Below are 16,531 nucleotides of genomic sequence, written 5' to 3'. Positions count from 1 at the left end.
GTGGGAGAGAGGGGAAGGAGGACAGGTGGGGGTGGGGTGAGAGAGGGAGAAGGAGGGACAGTTGGGTGGGTGGGAGAGGGAGGGAGAAGGGAGGGACAGGTGGGTGGGTGGGGTGAGAGGGAGAAGGGGGACAGGTGGGTGGGTGGGAGAGAGGGAGAAGGAGGGACAGGTGGGTGGGTGGGTGGGTGAGAGGGGAGAAGGAGGGACAGGTGGGTGGGGTGGGGAGAGAGGGAGAAGGAGGGACAGGTGGGTGGTGGTGGGAGGGGAGAGAAGGAGGGACGGGTGGTGGGGAGAGGGAGAAGGAGGGACAGGGTGGTGGGTGGGTGGGTGAGAGAAGGAGGACAGGTGGGTGGGGTGAGAGAGAGAAAGAGAGGGAGAGAGGAAGAAGGAATAATAAGAGGAGGAACAAAGGAGGAGGGAGACAGAGAGAGTAAGTGTGTCTCATCATGTGTCACCAACGAGACTGTAATGAACGTTAAGTGTGATGATATTATTATTATTATTATTATTATTATATTTATTATATTATTATTATTATTATATTTTATTATATATATTATTATATATATTAATAATATTATCATTATTATTATTATTATTATTATTATTATTATTATTATTGTTATTATTATTGTTATTACTATTATTATTATTATTATTATTATTATTATTATTATTATTATTATTATTATTATTATTATTATTATTACTATTAATACATATATATATATTATTATTGTTACATACATATTATATATTATTATTATTATTAATTTAATTTATTTATATTATTATTATTATTATACATACATATATTATTATTATTACTATATTATTATTATTATATATATTATTATATATTATTATTATTATTATAATTATTATTATTATTATTATTATTATTATTATTATTATTATTATTATTATTATTATTATTATTATTATTATTATTATTATTATTATTATTATTATTATTATTATTATTATTATTATTATTATTATTATTATTATTATTATTATTATTATTTATTATTATTATTATTATTATTATTATTATTATTATTATTATTATTATTATTATTATTATTATTATTATTATTATTATTATTATTATTATTCATATTACATATTATCATTATATATATCATTATTTATATTATTATTATTATATTATTATTATTATTATTATTACATATACATATTATTATTATTATTATTATTATTATTATTATTATTATTATTATATATTATTATTACATATATTAATATTATTACATATATTATTATATTATTATTATTATTATTATTATTATTATTATTATTATTATTATTATATTATTATCATTATTATTATCATTATATTATTATTATTATTATTATTATTAAATTATTATTATTATTATTATTATTATTATTATTATATTATTATTATTATTATTATTATTATTATTATTATTATTATTATTATTATTTATATTATTATTATTATTATTATTATTATTATTATTATTATTATTATTATCATTATTATTATTATTATCATTATTATTATTATTATTATTATTATTATTATTAGTAGTAGTAGTAGTAGTAGTATTTTCACTGCCGTTTTGTTACATATGTGAAAATTTTATGACCAATTAACTACGTAACTCTTAATTTTTTTAATATTGTTATTGTTAATCATAGTTAGTGTTAAATACTGTTCATGTTATTAACGATGATTTAACACTAATATCATAGATAAGGGAATACTAACGATGGTAATGATAATATGATTGATAAGGAGGTATATGTTGTGTGTGTGTAATAATAATAATAATAAATTAACGGTTTATTGAAAGAGCTTGGCAGCCAGAAGGCTGAAAAATATACAGTTACATATTTGGGGAATGTGTGTGTGTGTGTGTGTGTATGTGTGTGTGTGTGTGTGTAGTCCAAAGTGATGAGGCATTACTTCTCACACTGACGCCGGAGGGGGGAAATGGAAGGAGAGGGGAAAGGAGGGGAGGGGGGGGGGGGAATGGAAGGAGGAGGGGAGGGTTAGGGAGAGGGGGAGGGAGAGGAGGGAGGGGGAAAGGGGAGAGGGAGGAAGTTAGAGAGGGGGGGAAATAGGAAGGGAGAGGGGGAGAAGTTAGGGGAGAGGGGGTGGAGGGAGGGAGGTTGAGGGGGGGAAATAGAAGGGGAGAGGAGGAAGGGGAGAGGGGGAATGGAAGGAGAGGGGAGGTAGGGAGAGGGGGGAATGGAGAGGGAGGAAGAGAGGGGGGAGAAAACGGATAAAGGAGGACATGGTTAGAAGACGATGTAGGCAGAGAGGAGTAAAGGGAAGGAAGGAGTAGAGGAGGATAAATGGAAAGGAAGAAGGAAGATAAGAAGAAGAGAAAAGATAAGAGTGCAACATCTTCAACCACACCTGTGTGCCCTCCCCACCTGTGTCCTCCCTCACCTGTGACCTCCCTCACCTGTGTCCTCCCTCACCTGTGTCCTCCACACCTGTGTCCTCCCACACCTGTGTCCTCCCCACCTGTGTCCTCCTCACCTGTGTCCTCCCTCACCCTGTCCTCCCTCACCTGTGTCCTCCCCACACCTGTGTCCTCCCACACCTGTGTCCTCCCCACCTGTGTTCTCCCTCACCTGTGTCCTCCCTCACCTGTGTCTCTCCCTCACCTGTGTCCTCCCCTCACCTGTGTCCTCCCAACCTGTGTCCTCCCACACCTGTGTCCTCCCTCACCTGTGTCCTCCTCACCTGTGTCCTCCCTCACCTGTGTCCTCCCTCACCTGTGTCCCTCCCTCACCTGTGTCCCCACCGTGTCCTCCCTCACCTGTGTCCTCCCCACCTGTGTCCTCACCTGTGTCCTCACCTGTGTGCCTCCCTCACCTGTGTCCTCCCCCTCACCTGTGTCCTCCCCCACCTGTGTCCTCCCCTCACCTGTGTCCTCCCCCACCTGTGTTCTCCCCTCACCTAGTACTCCCTCACCCTGGTCCTCCCACACCTGTGTCCCCACACCTGTGTCCTCCCTCACCTGTGTCCTCCCTCACCTGTGTCCTCCCACACCTGTGTCCCTCCCTCACCTGTGCCCCCACACCTGTGTTCTCCTCACCTGTGTCCTCCCTCACCTGTGTCCTCCCACACCTGTGTCCTCCCTCCTGTGTCCTCCCACACCTGTGTCTCCCCCACACCTGTGTCCTCCCACACCTGTGTCCCTCCCACACTGTGTCCTCCCCACACCTGTGTCCTCCCTCACCTGTGTCCTCCCACACCTGTGTCCTCCTCACCTGTGTCCTCCCCACACCTGTGTCCCACACCTGTGTCCTCCCACACCTGTGTCCTCCCCACCTGTGTCCCCGGTCCTCCCTCACCTGCGTGCTCCTCCCCTCACCTGTTCTCCTCACCTGTGTCCCTCCCCACCTGTGTCCTCCCTCACCTGTGTCCTCCCTCACCCGCGTGCTCCTCCCTCACCTGTGTCCTCCCTCACCTGTGTCCTCCCTCACCTGTGTCCTCCTCACCTGCGTCTCCCTCACCTGTGTCCCTCCTCACCTGTGTCCTCCCCACTCGTGTCTCCCTCACCCAGTCTCCCTCACCTGTGCGTTCTCCCTCACCTGTGTCCTCCCCCACCTGTGTCCTCCCTCACCTGTGTCCCTCACCGTCCTCCCCTCACCTGTGTCCTCACCTGTGTCCTCCCTCACCCAGGTCCTCCCTCACCTGTGTCCTCACCTGTGTCCTCCCTCACCTGTGTCCTCCCTCACCTGCTTTCTCCACCTGTGCCTCACCTGTGTCCTCCCCTCAACTGTGCCTCCTCACCTGTGTCCTCCCCACCTGTGTCCTCCCTCACCTGTGTCCTCCCTCACCTGTGTCCTCCCTCACCTGTGTCCTCCCCACCTGTGTCCCTCCCTCACCTGTGTCCTCCCTCACCTGTGTCCTCCCTCACCTGTGTCCTCCCTCCTGTGTCCTCCCTCACCTGTGTCCTCCCTCACCTGTGTCCTCCCTCACCTGTGTCCTCCTCACCTGTGTCCCACTGGTCCTCCCTCACCCAGGCGTCCTCCCCACACCTGTGTCCTCCTCACCCTGTCCTCCTCACCTGTGTCCTCCTCACCAGGTCCTCCCTCACCTGTGTCCCTCCTCCCTCACCTGTGTCCTCCCTCACCTGTGTCCCACACCTGTGTCCTCCCTCACCTGTGTCCTCCCCACCTGTGTCCTCCCCACCTGTGTCTCCCTCCAGGTCCTCCTCACCTGTGTCCTCCTACCTGTGTCCTCCCCACCTGTGTCCTCCCTCACCTGTGTCCTCCCCTCACTGTGTTCACCTGCGTATTCTCACCTGTGTCCTCCCCTCACCTGTGTCCTCCCCACCCTGCCTCCCTCACCTGTGTCCTCCCACACCCAAGTCCCTCACCTGTCCTCCCCTCACCTGTGTCCCCACCCAGTTTCTCCCTACCTGTGTCCTCCCCTCACCTGTGCCCTCACCTGGTCTCCTCTCACCTGTGTCCTCCCACACCTGTGTCCTCCCTCACCTGTGTTCTCCCTCACCCAGTTCCTCCTCACCCATGTCCTCCTCACCCGTCCTCCTCACCTCTGTCCTCCCCACCTGCCCTCCCTTCCCTCACCTGTCCTCCTCACCTGTCCTCCCTCACCCTGCCCTCCCTCACCTGCCCTTCCTCACCTGCCCTCCCTCACCTGTCCTCCCTCACCTGTCCTCCCTCACCTCTGTCCTCCTCACCTGCCATTCCTCACCTGCCATTCCCTCACCTGTCCTCCCCCACCTGCCCTCCCACCTGCCCCTCCCTCACCTGTCCTCCCCACCTGTCCTCCCACCTGTCCTCCTCACCTGTCCTCCTCACCTGGTCTCTCCCTCACCTGCGTACTTCCCCACCTGTGTCCCACACCTGTGTCCTCCCACCTGGTCCTCCCACACCTGTGTCCTCCCCACCTGTGGTCCTCCTCACCTGTGTCCTCCCCCACCTGCGTTCTCCCTCACCTGTGTCCCTCCCACACCTGTGTCCTCCCTCACCTGTGTCTCCTCACCTGTGTTCTCCTTCACCTGTGTCCTTCCTCCTACCTGTCCTCCCTCACCTCTGTCCCTCCCCTCACCCACTCCTTCCCTCACCTGTCCTCCTCACCTGTCCTCCCTCACCTGCCTCCCTCACCTGTCCTCCCTCACCTGTCCTCCTCACCTGCCTCCTCCTCACCTGTCCTCCCTCACCTGTCCTCCTCACCTGTCCTCCCTCCAGCAACATTTTAAGAATCTGGAAAGTATAAATTTAAAAGTTTGTGTATTTTTTTTGTGTTATATATCTATCAGTAGTTACATGTAGTTAGAGAGGTGTCGTTTAGGTGTGGTGGTAGGATGTTAACTGTATCTAAAGTTAATGTTGTATACAGTTCAAATACTACAGCTTTAAATATCGACAATAACTAAATGGATATGTGGTAACTCTTCAAACTCGAATTAACTGTGTAAAAATTTAGGGGTGCGGTGGCTGAGTGGTTACTGTGCTCCATCTCCGTCCTAAGAGTCGCCTTGTTCGAACCCTGGACATCCTTAGTCAACCCATTTTGAGTTTAATTTGGGAGGTGAAGGCGGTGGAGTGCAATGGAGGCTTAATATTTACACACATACACGCACACACGCACCTACACACACACACATATCTATACACACACACACACCTCCCCATCACATTTCACTATATACAGATAATATTTAAGGCAGAAATCTTTAGAAGAACGTTGACATACACAGCCGGTAGTGAGGATATATGTGACAGCCATGACAAGTTAGAGCTGTCAGGAGGCGCGAACATTATCAGACGGCAGGGACAGCTGAGCCCCTGGACACACACATAAAGGTCAACTCCAGTTCTGTTATTTAGGATGGCTTACGTTCAGAAAAAATTAACGAAATATAAAAATAATTGTGGCTTACCTTGGCACTGAAGGGGGAGAGACCGGTTAGGGAGACACCAGCACCCAACCTAACATAACCTAACCTAACCTAACCTAACCTAACCTAACCCAACCTAACCTAAGCAGGATATAATGAAGTAACTTTAGTATACTTACAAGTCAAACAAGACAAAAAAAGTAACTCACGAACAGAGAAAAATGAGAGAGAAGAAGGGGAGGGGGGTACTGTAGCAGTGAGACCGTAAAAATTTATTCCAAAGTGGGGGTTTAATGGTCAAGTGGGGTGGGGGATGACCTCAGGGTGGGAGGACCCAGGTGGGGGAGCCCCAGGGTGGGGGCGACCCAGGGTGGGGGGGCGACCTCAGGTGGGGGGGGACCTCAGGTGGGGCGACTCACGGTGGGGGGCGACCTCAGGGTGGGGGCGACCTCAGGGTGGGGACCCCAGGGGGGGGGGCACCTCAGGTGGGGGGGCGACCTCAGGGTGTGGGGGGCACCTCAGTGGGGGCGACCAGGAGGGGGACTTGTGGGGGGGACCTCAGGTAGGGGAGTGAACCAGGGTGGGGGGCGACTTAGTGTGGGGGGCGACTTCAGTGTGGGGGCGACCTCATGGTGGGGCGACCTCAGGGTGGGGGGGCACTCCCAGGTGGGGGTGACCTGTTTGTGAGTGACCTCAGAGTGGGGTGACCTCAGAGTGGGGGCAACCTCAGGTGATTGTGACTTCGAGAGGGCGACTCAGGGTGGGGTGACTCAGGGTGGATGTGACCTCAGGAGGCGCAACCTCAGAGTAGACTTCAGGGTGGGGGCGACCTCAGGTGGGGGGTGATCTCAGAATGGGCGACCCAGGCTGGGTGACCACTTGGTGGGTGTGACCTCAGGGTGGGGCAAACCTCAGGGTGATGGACCAAAGTGGGGAAAACCTCAGGTGGGGGCAAGCCTAGGGTGGGGTGACCTCAGAGTGGGGGTGACCTCAGAGTGGGTGACCTCAGACTGGGTGACTCCAGAGTGGAGGTGACCTCAGGGTTGGGTGACCTTAGATTTGGTGACCACAGAGTCGGGGTGACATCTAGATGGGATGACCTCACCTAACCTAACTTAACCTCTACTTTTTCCTACTGTCTCTCTTCTCCTAAAATGTGAACGTATTAAGTGAAGATTCACGAAGCGGCAATATTGACAGAGGCGCGTAAAGACTCTTATGTAAAATACAGGCCTTGAAGTGCTTAAAATATTATTGGCTCGTAAATTATTAGTACATACCGATCCAACTGACGCCTGAGAGCAGCATGGTCGACACCTAACCTAACAATTTTCCTAAACTGACCTGACCTTACCTAACCAAACGGAGAGGACCAAGAAGCTCCACCACACCACACCCCTAACACCTCCTCTCACCCTCCTCTCACACCTCCCTCTCACACCACACCTCTCACACCACACCTCTCACATCACATCTCTCACACCTCCTTCTCACACCACACCTCTCACACCTCCCTCTCACACTTCCCTCTCACGCCTCCCTCTCACACCACACCTCCTCATACTACACCTCCACACCCTCTCTCACACCACACCCTCTCACACCACACCTCTCACATCACACCTCTCACACCACACCTCTCACACCTCTCTCACAAATCCCCACACCACACCTCTCACAAATCCATCTCTTCACACCTCCCTCACACCACACCTCTCACACCACAACTCCTCTCACATCTCTCTCTTCACACTCTCCCCACCCACACCTCTCACACCACACCTCCCACACCTCTCTCTCACACCTCCCTCTTGCACCACACCCCCACACCACACCTCTCACACCACAACTCTCTCTCACATCTCTCTCACACCTCCCTCTCACACCACACCTCTCACACACCACACCTCCTCACACCCTCTCTCTCTCTACACCTCCCCTCTCACACCACACACCTCTCACACCACACCTCTCACACCACACCTCTCACATCACACCTCTCACACCACACCTCCTCACATCACACCTCCTCACACCACCCCTCACACCTCCTCTCTCACACCACATTCTCTCACACCACACCCTCTCACACACCACACCTCTCACACCACACCTCTCACATCACACCTCACATCACACCCCCTCACATCACACCTCTCACACCACACCCCCTCTCTCACACCACACCTCCCTCCTCACACCACACCTCCCTCTCACACCACACCTCCCCTCTCACACCACCCCCACACCACACCTCCCTCTCACACCACACCTCCCCCACCACACCTCACACCACACCCCCTCACATCACACCTCTCACATCACACCCACTCACACCACATCACACCTCCTCTCACACCACACCTCCCTCTCACACCTCCCACACACCACCTCTCTCCTCACACCTCCACACCACACACCTCTCACACCACCTCCCCTCTCACACTCTCCCCTCCCTCTCACACCACACCTCTCACACCTCCCTCTCACATCACACCACCTCTCACCACACCTCACACCACACCTCCCTCTCACATCACACCTCTCACACCTCCCTCACATCACACCTCTCACACCACACCTCACATCACACCTCTCACACCACACCTTCTCACACACACCTACCACCCCTCTCACATCACACCTCTCACATCACACCTCACACACTCCTCCTCACACCACACCTCTCTCACACCACACCTCTCACATCACACCTCCACACCACACCCCCACACCACACCTCTCTCTCACACCTCCCTCTCACACCACACCTCACATCACACCTCTCACACCACACCTCTCACACCTCCTCTCACATCACACCTCTCACACCTCCCTCTCACACCACACACACCTCTCACATCACACCTCTTACACCCACACCTCTCACACCACACACACCTCTCTCTCACACCTCCCTCTCACCACACCTCTCACACCACTCCTCTCACACCACACCACTCAAACCCACACCTCTCACACCACACCTCACCCACCTCTCATCACACTCACACCTTTCACACCACACACATCACACCTCCTCACCTCACACCCCACACCTCTCACACCTCTCACACCTCCCTCTCACACCACACCTCTCACATCACACCTCCGTCTCACACACACCTCCGTCTCCCCACACCTCACACTTCCCCACACCACACCTCTCTCTCACACCTCCCTCTCACACCACACCTCTCACACCACACCTCCCTCTCACACCACACCTCTAACATCACACCTCTCACACCAGACCTCTCACACGAGTCCTCTCACGCCTCTCTCTCACACCTCCCTCTCACATCACACCTCTCACACCACGCCTCCCTCTCACACCACACATCCCTCTCACACCTCTCTCTCACACATCCCTCTCACTGCCTCGAGATGTCTCACGGTGAGTTTAATTCGACGTTATTAGATTAAGTCACCAATGATTATGGGAGGGAGTGTTCATTTGTGTGGTGGCAGTGAACGGTGGTCCCAGCGTCGGATGTGACTACCTATTGCCCCTCTAACGACCAAACTACGATATATACTTGCAAAACAATCATCAAAAGTGTGGTATATACTCTCAATCTTTTATTTCAACCACTGTATAATGTATACCTCAAGATCTTAATAAAGTCTTCGTATATTCTTTCAGCATATATACCTTCATACAATAATATAACCAGGATAATATGGACATTTCCTCTATTTAACGGACTATATGGAGAGTATAGTCCGTTATATCGAGGGCCCGTTAGATATGAAACCTCCATCTAACGGATTATATGGAGAGAAAAGTCCGTTATATGGAGGTTTCACTGTATTTACCTGTCAGTCGGTGAACCTCCTGAGTGACCGTCTCTATCTCTCACAGGTACAGATCACTACCCTGTGTGTGGCCATCGTGAGTAACCGTCTCTCTCTCTCACAGGTACAGATCACTACCCTGTGTGTGGCCATCGTGAGTAACCGTCTCTATCTCTCACAGGTACAGATCACTACCCTGTGTGTGGCCATCGTGAGTAACCGTCTCTCTCTCTCACAGGTACAGATCACTACCCTGTGTGTGGCCATCTCCTTGTCGGCGTCGGTAGCGCTGGTGTGTCTCTACTCCCCCAAGATCTACATCATCGTCTTCCACCCCGACAAGAACGTTCGTAAACTCACCATGAACAGCGCCACCTACAAGAAGGCGCCAACAGCCTCCAGCGCCGCCTCCGTCAATCATGGTAATGGCTGCTACACTTGTCTTAATGTCTTGTTCCTGTTAACCAGCAATCAATTATAGGCTGAGCCAGCCTTGCCTTGCCTCTCACTTCTCTGTCTTCACCTCTCTCCTCCCTCCCTCTGAAGCCTTGTATATGTTGGGTGGAAATCTGACATATCGTAATGGCTTCAAGATCTACACTCCGGTCTTGTGTGTTCCTCGGTTCAGATCATTAACTACTCGTACTACTTGACTGCACGTGGAGTTAATGATAAGAGAAAAGATCAGTTTGAAGCTATGTGTGGCAATAGTCTTGATGTGTTGACTGAGTGAGAGAGAAAGGTAGGAGAGGTGGGACAGGTGAGGCGAGTACAGGTGAAGAGAGAGGAGAGGTGAGACAGGTGAGGCGAGTAATGGTGGAGAGAGGAGAGGTGAGACAAGTGAGGCGATTAAAGGTGAAGAGAGGCGAGGTGAGACAGGTGAGGCGAGTAAAGGTGAAGAGAGGAGAGGTGAGACAGGTGAGGCAAGTACAGGAGAAGAGAGAGGAGAGTTGAGACAGGTGAGGCGAGTAATGGTGGAGAGAGGAGAGGACAGGTGAGGCGAGTAAAGGTGAAGAGAGGATAGGTGAGACAGGTGAGGCGAGTAAAGGTGAAGAGAGGAGAGATGAGACAGGTGAGGCAAGTGCAGGAAGAGAGAGGAGGAGTTGAGACAGGTGAGGCGAGTAAGGTGGAGAGAGGAGAGGAGACAGGTGAGGCGAGAAGGTGAAGAGGAGAGAGGTGAGACAGGTGGAGGCGAGTAAGGTGAAGAGAGGAGAGAGATGAGGAGGTGTGAGTGAGTAAGGAGTAAAGGTGGTGGTGGTGCTCATTACTGAGGAAACTTGGAGGTATATGGGAGATGATATTGTGAGGCCTTATATTAAAGTAACGTGTTGTGTACCTGACCGAACACATACATACTGTACATACATACATACATACAGTTCATACATACATACATACATACACACAGTACATACATACATATACATACAGTACATACATACATACATACATACCTACAGTACATACATACATACATACAGTACATACATACATACATACATACCTACAGTACATACATACATACTACATACATACATACATGCATACATACATAGATACATACATACCTACTGTACATACATACATACATACATACTGTACATACATACATACATACATACATACATACATACATACATACATACATACATACATACCTGCAGTACATACATACATGCATACATGCATACATACATACCTTCAGTACATACATACACATACTTTACAGTACATACATACATACTGTACATACATACATACATACATACATACATACATACATACCTTCAGTACATACATACATACATACCTACAGTACATACATATACTTGTACATACATACATACATACATACATATCTATGTACTGTACCATATTAAACCCCCAGTTCCTCATTAAATCCCCCAGTTCCTCATTTAATCCCATTTCATTAAATCCCCCATTTCTCATTAAGCCCACCAGTTCTCATTAAACCCACTAGTTCCTCATTAAATCCACATTTCCTCATTAAACCCCCCAGTTCCTCATTAAATCCCCCAGTTCCTCATTAAACCCACCAGTTCCTCATTAAATCCCCCAGTTCCTCATTAAATCCACATTTCCTCATTAAATCCCCCAGTTCCTCATTAAATCCCTCTATTCCTCATTAAATCCCCCAGTTCCTCATTAAATCCCTCTATTCCTCATTAAATCCCCCTGTTCCTCATTAAATCCCTCTATTCCTCATTTAATCCCTCTATTCATTAATCTTTCCTAAATGGTTCAATACGGTCAAGTGTTTCCTCAACCAGTTGGCAATATTGATTCAGTTTACCTGTATATACTGTACCTGTTTAAGGACGTATACTGGAAAAAAACTCGCCTGGCAGTAACAAACACACACTAAGAGTACTGAGGGTCTCTGCCTCTGGTCAATAGTCGCAGAAAGGTGAGGGAAACATTTCTAGCTTCACATTTCTAGGCTCATTTTTCTAGGCTCACATTTCTAGGCTCACATTTCTTGGCTCATGTTTCTAGGTTCACATTTATAGGTTCATGTTTCTAGGCTCACATTTCTAGGCTCACATTTCTAGGCTCACATTTCTAGGCTCACATTTCTTGGCTCATGTTTCTAGGCTCACATTTTTGGGTTCATGTTTCTACCTTCACATTTTTAGGTTCACATTTCCCCTGGAGTAAAGCTTTTCCTTTTTTTTTTATAAATTCCCCAATGCAAAGTTTAAAAAAAACGACAACTTTACCTCCCATTACAAAAAAAAAAAATTCCTATCGAAATATTGATCATGCAAATCTGTGGCAATCAGGTACTCAGGATGGATACAATGACGCTACGTAGCATCCATCCGTGTACAATGCCTTCATGATGGGCAGGATAGTGATATAATAGCCCCATTCTGCCCCAGCCCCACCAGCCCCCCTCTCTCTCTCTCTCTCTCTCTCACAGTCCTCACCACCCCACTGTCTCTCTCTCTCTCCCACAGGCCTCACCCCTCCCCTCTTTCACATAGCCCCCACCAACCCCCTCATTGAGTCGTGTTTTGTGTGTATAAAACCATTGAGTGTATACCCCCCAAAAAAAAATGGTGATGCGTGTTATGGAGAAATTCAGTGTTTTTATTAATTTTTAGGATGTGTTTAGATAAAAGTATATTGTTTTATTTGTTGGTATACATATCCTTCATATCCTTCATCCTTCAACACGACTTATACTCCTACAGGAAAAGTTAAAGGACGGATAATAAAACACACCGTGGAGGATGAGGGTGGAAGACACACGTAAGCAGAGAGGAGTGTTGTAGTGCAGTAGGGAAAACAACTGTAGTAGGCCCAGTTAACTAGCCAAGTCCAAGAATGTGTGGTTAGACCAGTAGAGCCAGTTGTAGATTCTTAACAAGTAACAAAACTCCGGAATGTGTTGTAGCAATCGCATATATCATCAGTAAGGAATGTTTTAGAGATGGATATATTGTAAGTATGTTAATAGGTGAACAGAATCACTCTATTTAGGAATGTATTGTAGATTTTCCACACGTAAGTTAGCCCACAAAAGTATAGTCATTCTCAAGAGTAAAGTGAGGTGTGATGTGAAGTGTGTTGTGATGCCACTCAGTTATCATCACAGGTATTGTAGCTCAGTATCGTAATTGATGACGAACAAGTGAGTAGAGAGAATGTATATCATTTATGAATCTATTAATGAAATAAAAAGGAAAATGTTTACTTCAAGAGAAACAATACAAAGTTACACATTAATAAAAAAAACACTATTTACCACGTGTTCTAGACGGTAGTAATATTGAGTAGTTAGCTTCTCCCTATACTATACTATACTATACTATACTGTACTATACTATACTGTACTGTACTATGCTGTACTGCACTGTATACTATACTATACTATACTGTACTGTGCTGTACTGTATTGTACTATACTATACTATACTATACTATACTATACTATACTATACTCAGGGTGTCTAATGGCCAGAAAAAAAATTATCTTGCTTTTCCAGGTTTTCCAGGAGTAAACTTGAACTATTCCAGGTACATTAATTTGGTGTTTATTACAACAGGATTAAAAAATAGAGGTTTTCAATAATATGTATATACTATTGGAAATTTTAAGGATAATATACATGATATTAATCAAGAAATTGAAGACCCTTTCGTGACCCACCCCAAGTCTAGTGATGAACATCGGCGAAGACTTTCACACCCCCTCCTTCCATATGTTTCTTCTCGGATATTAGTGCGATTCACGTGGGTGGGCCTGAAAATTCCCCAAAAGCTGAAATCCGGCAAAAATCGAAAAATCACACTCCTGATCCACCTATATGATTCATGATTAATATGTGGATTAATCCACTGAAATAAAGTCGTTTAATTATAAGAACGATTCATCTCTGACAAAAGTCATCACAGAATCAGTAGGTATAATCTGTAATATTTGGTTATTTGATCACTAACGTGAAATATGATAGGCACATAAACAATTCAGTTATTGGAGTGGACTATTTACTGGAATTTGTTCCTAAAAGTTTAATTATATACCTATTATATAGTACATCATTAATTTATGGTAATATTGCTGTCAAAATAATATTTTGAATTTGAACTGAATTCACATAAAATTCCAGGTTTATTTGTAAAATTCCCTTGCTTTTCCAGGTTCTCCAGCTTCAAATAAAATTCCCGACCTTTTCCAGGTTTTCCAGACCAGTAGACACCCTGATAGTCTCTATTTTTAAGAAAATGTATATTAACGTGATTTAAAACTTACGGGCACAGCGTAATTGGCTTCCGGACAGATGGCCGAAGGACATTTGGCCGACGGACGTTTCACCGACGGACATTTGACTGAACGGACATCGAGCCGACGGACATGTGGCGGAACGGACAATAGACCGAACGGACAAATGGCCGAACGGACATTTGGCCGAATGGACATATGGCCTTTTTCTTTTTTTTTCTTTCTTCTTTGCAATGTATTTTTTGCACATTTACTAAAGAATAAAAGATATTAATTGTAATGTAATTCCATGGTCTTAAAAGAAAAAATATTAAATACAACAACAACAACAACAACAACAACGACGACGACGACGACGACGACGACGACGACGACGACGACGACGACGACGACGACGACGACGACGACGACGACGACGACGACGACGACGACGACGTCGTCGTCGTCGTCGTTTGGGGCGTGGCTACAAACTTGACCTGACTTAACATGACTAGTTACGTCGCCCTTTCTTTTGTGTTTGTGGTGGTGTTAGTGTGTGGATTAGGGGATGTCATGTTTTTGACCTGACCTCATGTTTTGTAAGGTCACCCTGTGTACATAAACCTCTCTCAGTCCTTGTAATTCATTAGTTAAATTGAAATTGGGGAAAATAATGCTGATAATTTCCGACGTCTACCAGATATTAAGCACAAGACTGAAGTAATTTTTATAAAGCAATTACATTACAATTAATATCTGTTATCCTTTAGTAAATGTGCAAAAAAATACATTTGTCCGTTCGGCCATTTGTCTGTTCGGTCTATTGTCCGTTCGGCCAAATGTCCGTCGACTCGATGTCCGTTCGGTCAAATGTCCGTCGGTGAAACGTCCGTCGGCCAAATGTCCTTCGGCCATCTGTCCGGCCACGGCGTAATTGACTTTTTAAATATCTTTAATTATTTCCAAGATTATAAATTAACAAAAATTACTCGAATTTTTAAATTGTGTGCCCAGATCCTTAATCAGTGTATAAATTAGTTCCTTTGTATGAAATTTAAAATATACTATACTATACTATACTATACTATACTATACTATACTATACTATACTATACTATACTATACTATACTATGCTGTACTGTACTGTACTGCACTATACTATACTATACTATACTATACTATACTATACTATACTATACTATACTATACTATGCTATACTGCACTGTACTATACTATATTATACTATACTATAGTATAGTATAGTATAATATAGTATAGTATAGTACAGTACAGTATATTGTAGTATAGCATAGTATAGTATAGTATAGCACAGTACAGTATAGTATAGTATAGTATAGTATAGTATAGTATAAGTATAGTATAGTACAGTACAGTACAGTACAGTATAGTATAGTATAGTATAGTATAGTATAATATAGTATAGTATAGTATAGTATAGTACAGTACAGTACAGTACAGTACAGTACAGTACAGTACAGTACAGTACAGTATAGTATAGTATAATATAGTATAGTATAGTATAGTATAGTATAGTATAGTATAGTATAGTATAGTATAGTACAGTACAGTACAGTACAGTACAGTACAGTACAGTACAGTATAGTATAGTATAGTATAGTATAGTACAGTACAGTACAGTAGAGTACAGTATAGTATAGTATAGTATAGTATGGTATGGTATAGTATAGTATAGTATAGTACAGTACAGTACAGTACAGTACAGTACAGTACAGTACAGTATAGTATAGTATAGTACAGTACAGTATAGTATAGTATAGTATAGTATAGTATAGTATAGTACAGTATAGTATAGTATAGTATAGTATAGTATAGTATAGTATAGTACAGTATAGTATAGTATAGTATAGTATAGTATAGTATAGTATAGTACAGTACAGTACAGTACAGTATAGTACAGTACAGTACAGTATAGTATAGTATAGTATAGTATAGTATAGTATAGTATAGTATAGTATAGTATAGTACAGTATAGTATAGTATAGTATAGTATAGTATAGTATAGTATAGTACAGTACAGTATAGTATAGTATAGTATAGTATAGTACAGTATAGTAGTACTATACTATACTATACTATACTAT

The 16,531-nt window shown here is 45.0% G+C and overlaps 1 protein-coding gene across 1 annotated transcript in view; it reads left to right on the top strand.

The window, feature by feature from the left end:
- LOC121859314 (metabotropic glutamate receptor-like) overlaps window positions 1-16,531 on the top strand; it is a 97,483-nt gene that overhangs the window by 77,566 nt on the left and 3,386 nt on the right. The window contains 1 exon segment of the mRNA XM_042356109.1: window positions 9,916-10,099. Coding sequence (XP_042212043.1) covers window positions 9,916-10,099 — 184 coding nt within the window.

Source organism: Homarus americanus, unplaced genomic scaffold (genome assembly GCF_018991925.1).
Source record: "Homarus americanus isolate GMGI-L3 unplaced genomic scaffold, GMGI_Hamer_2.0 scaffold36188, whole genome shotgun sequence".
NCBI classification, from domain to species: Eukaryota; Metazoa; Arthropoda; class Malacostraca; order Decapoda; family Nephropidae; genus Homarus; species Homarus americanus.
Note: the sequence above shows the minus strand (reverse complement) of the source record. Positions and strands in the feature narration are given on the sequence as shown.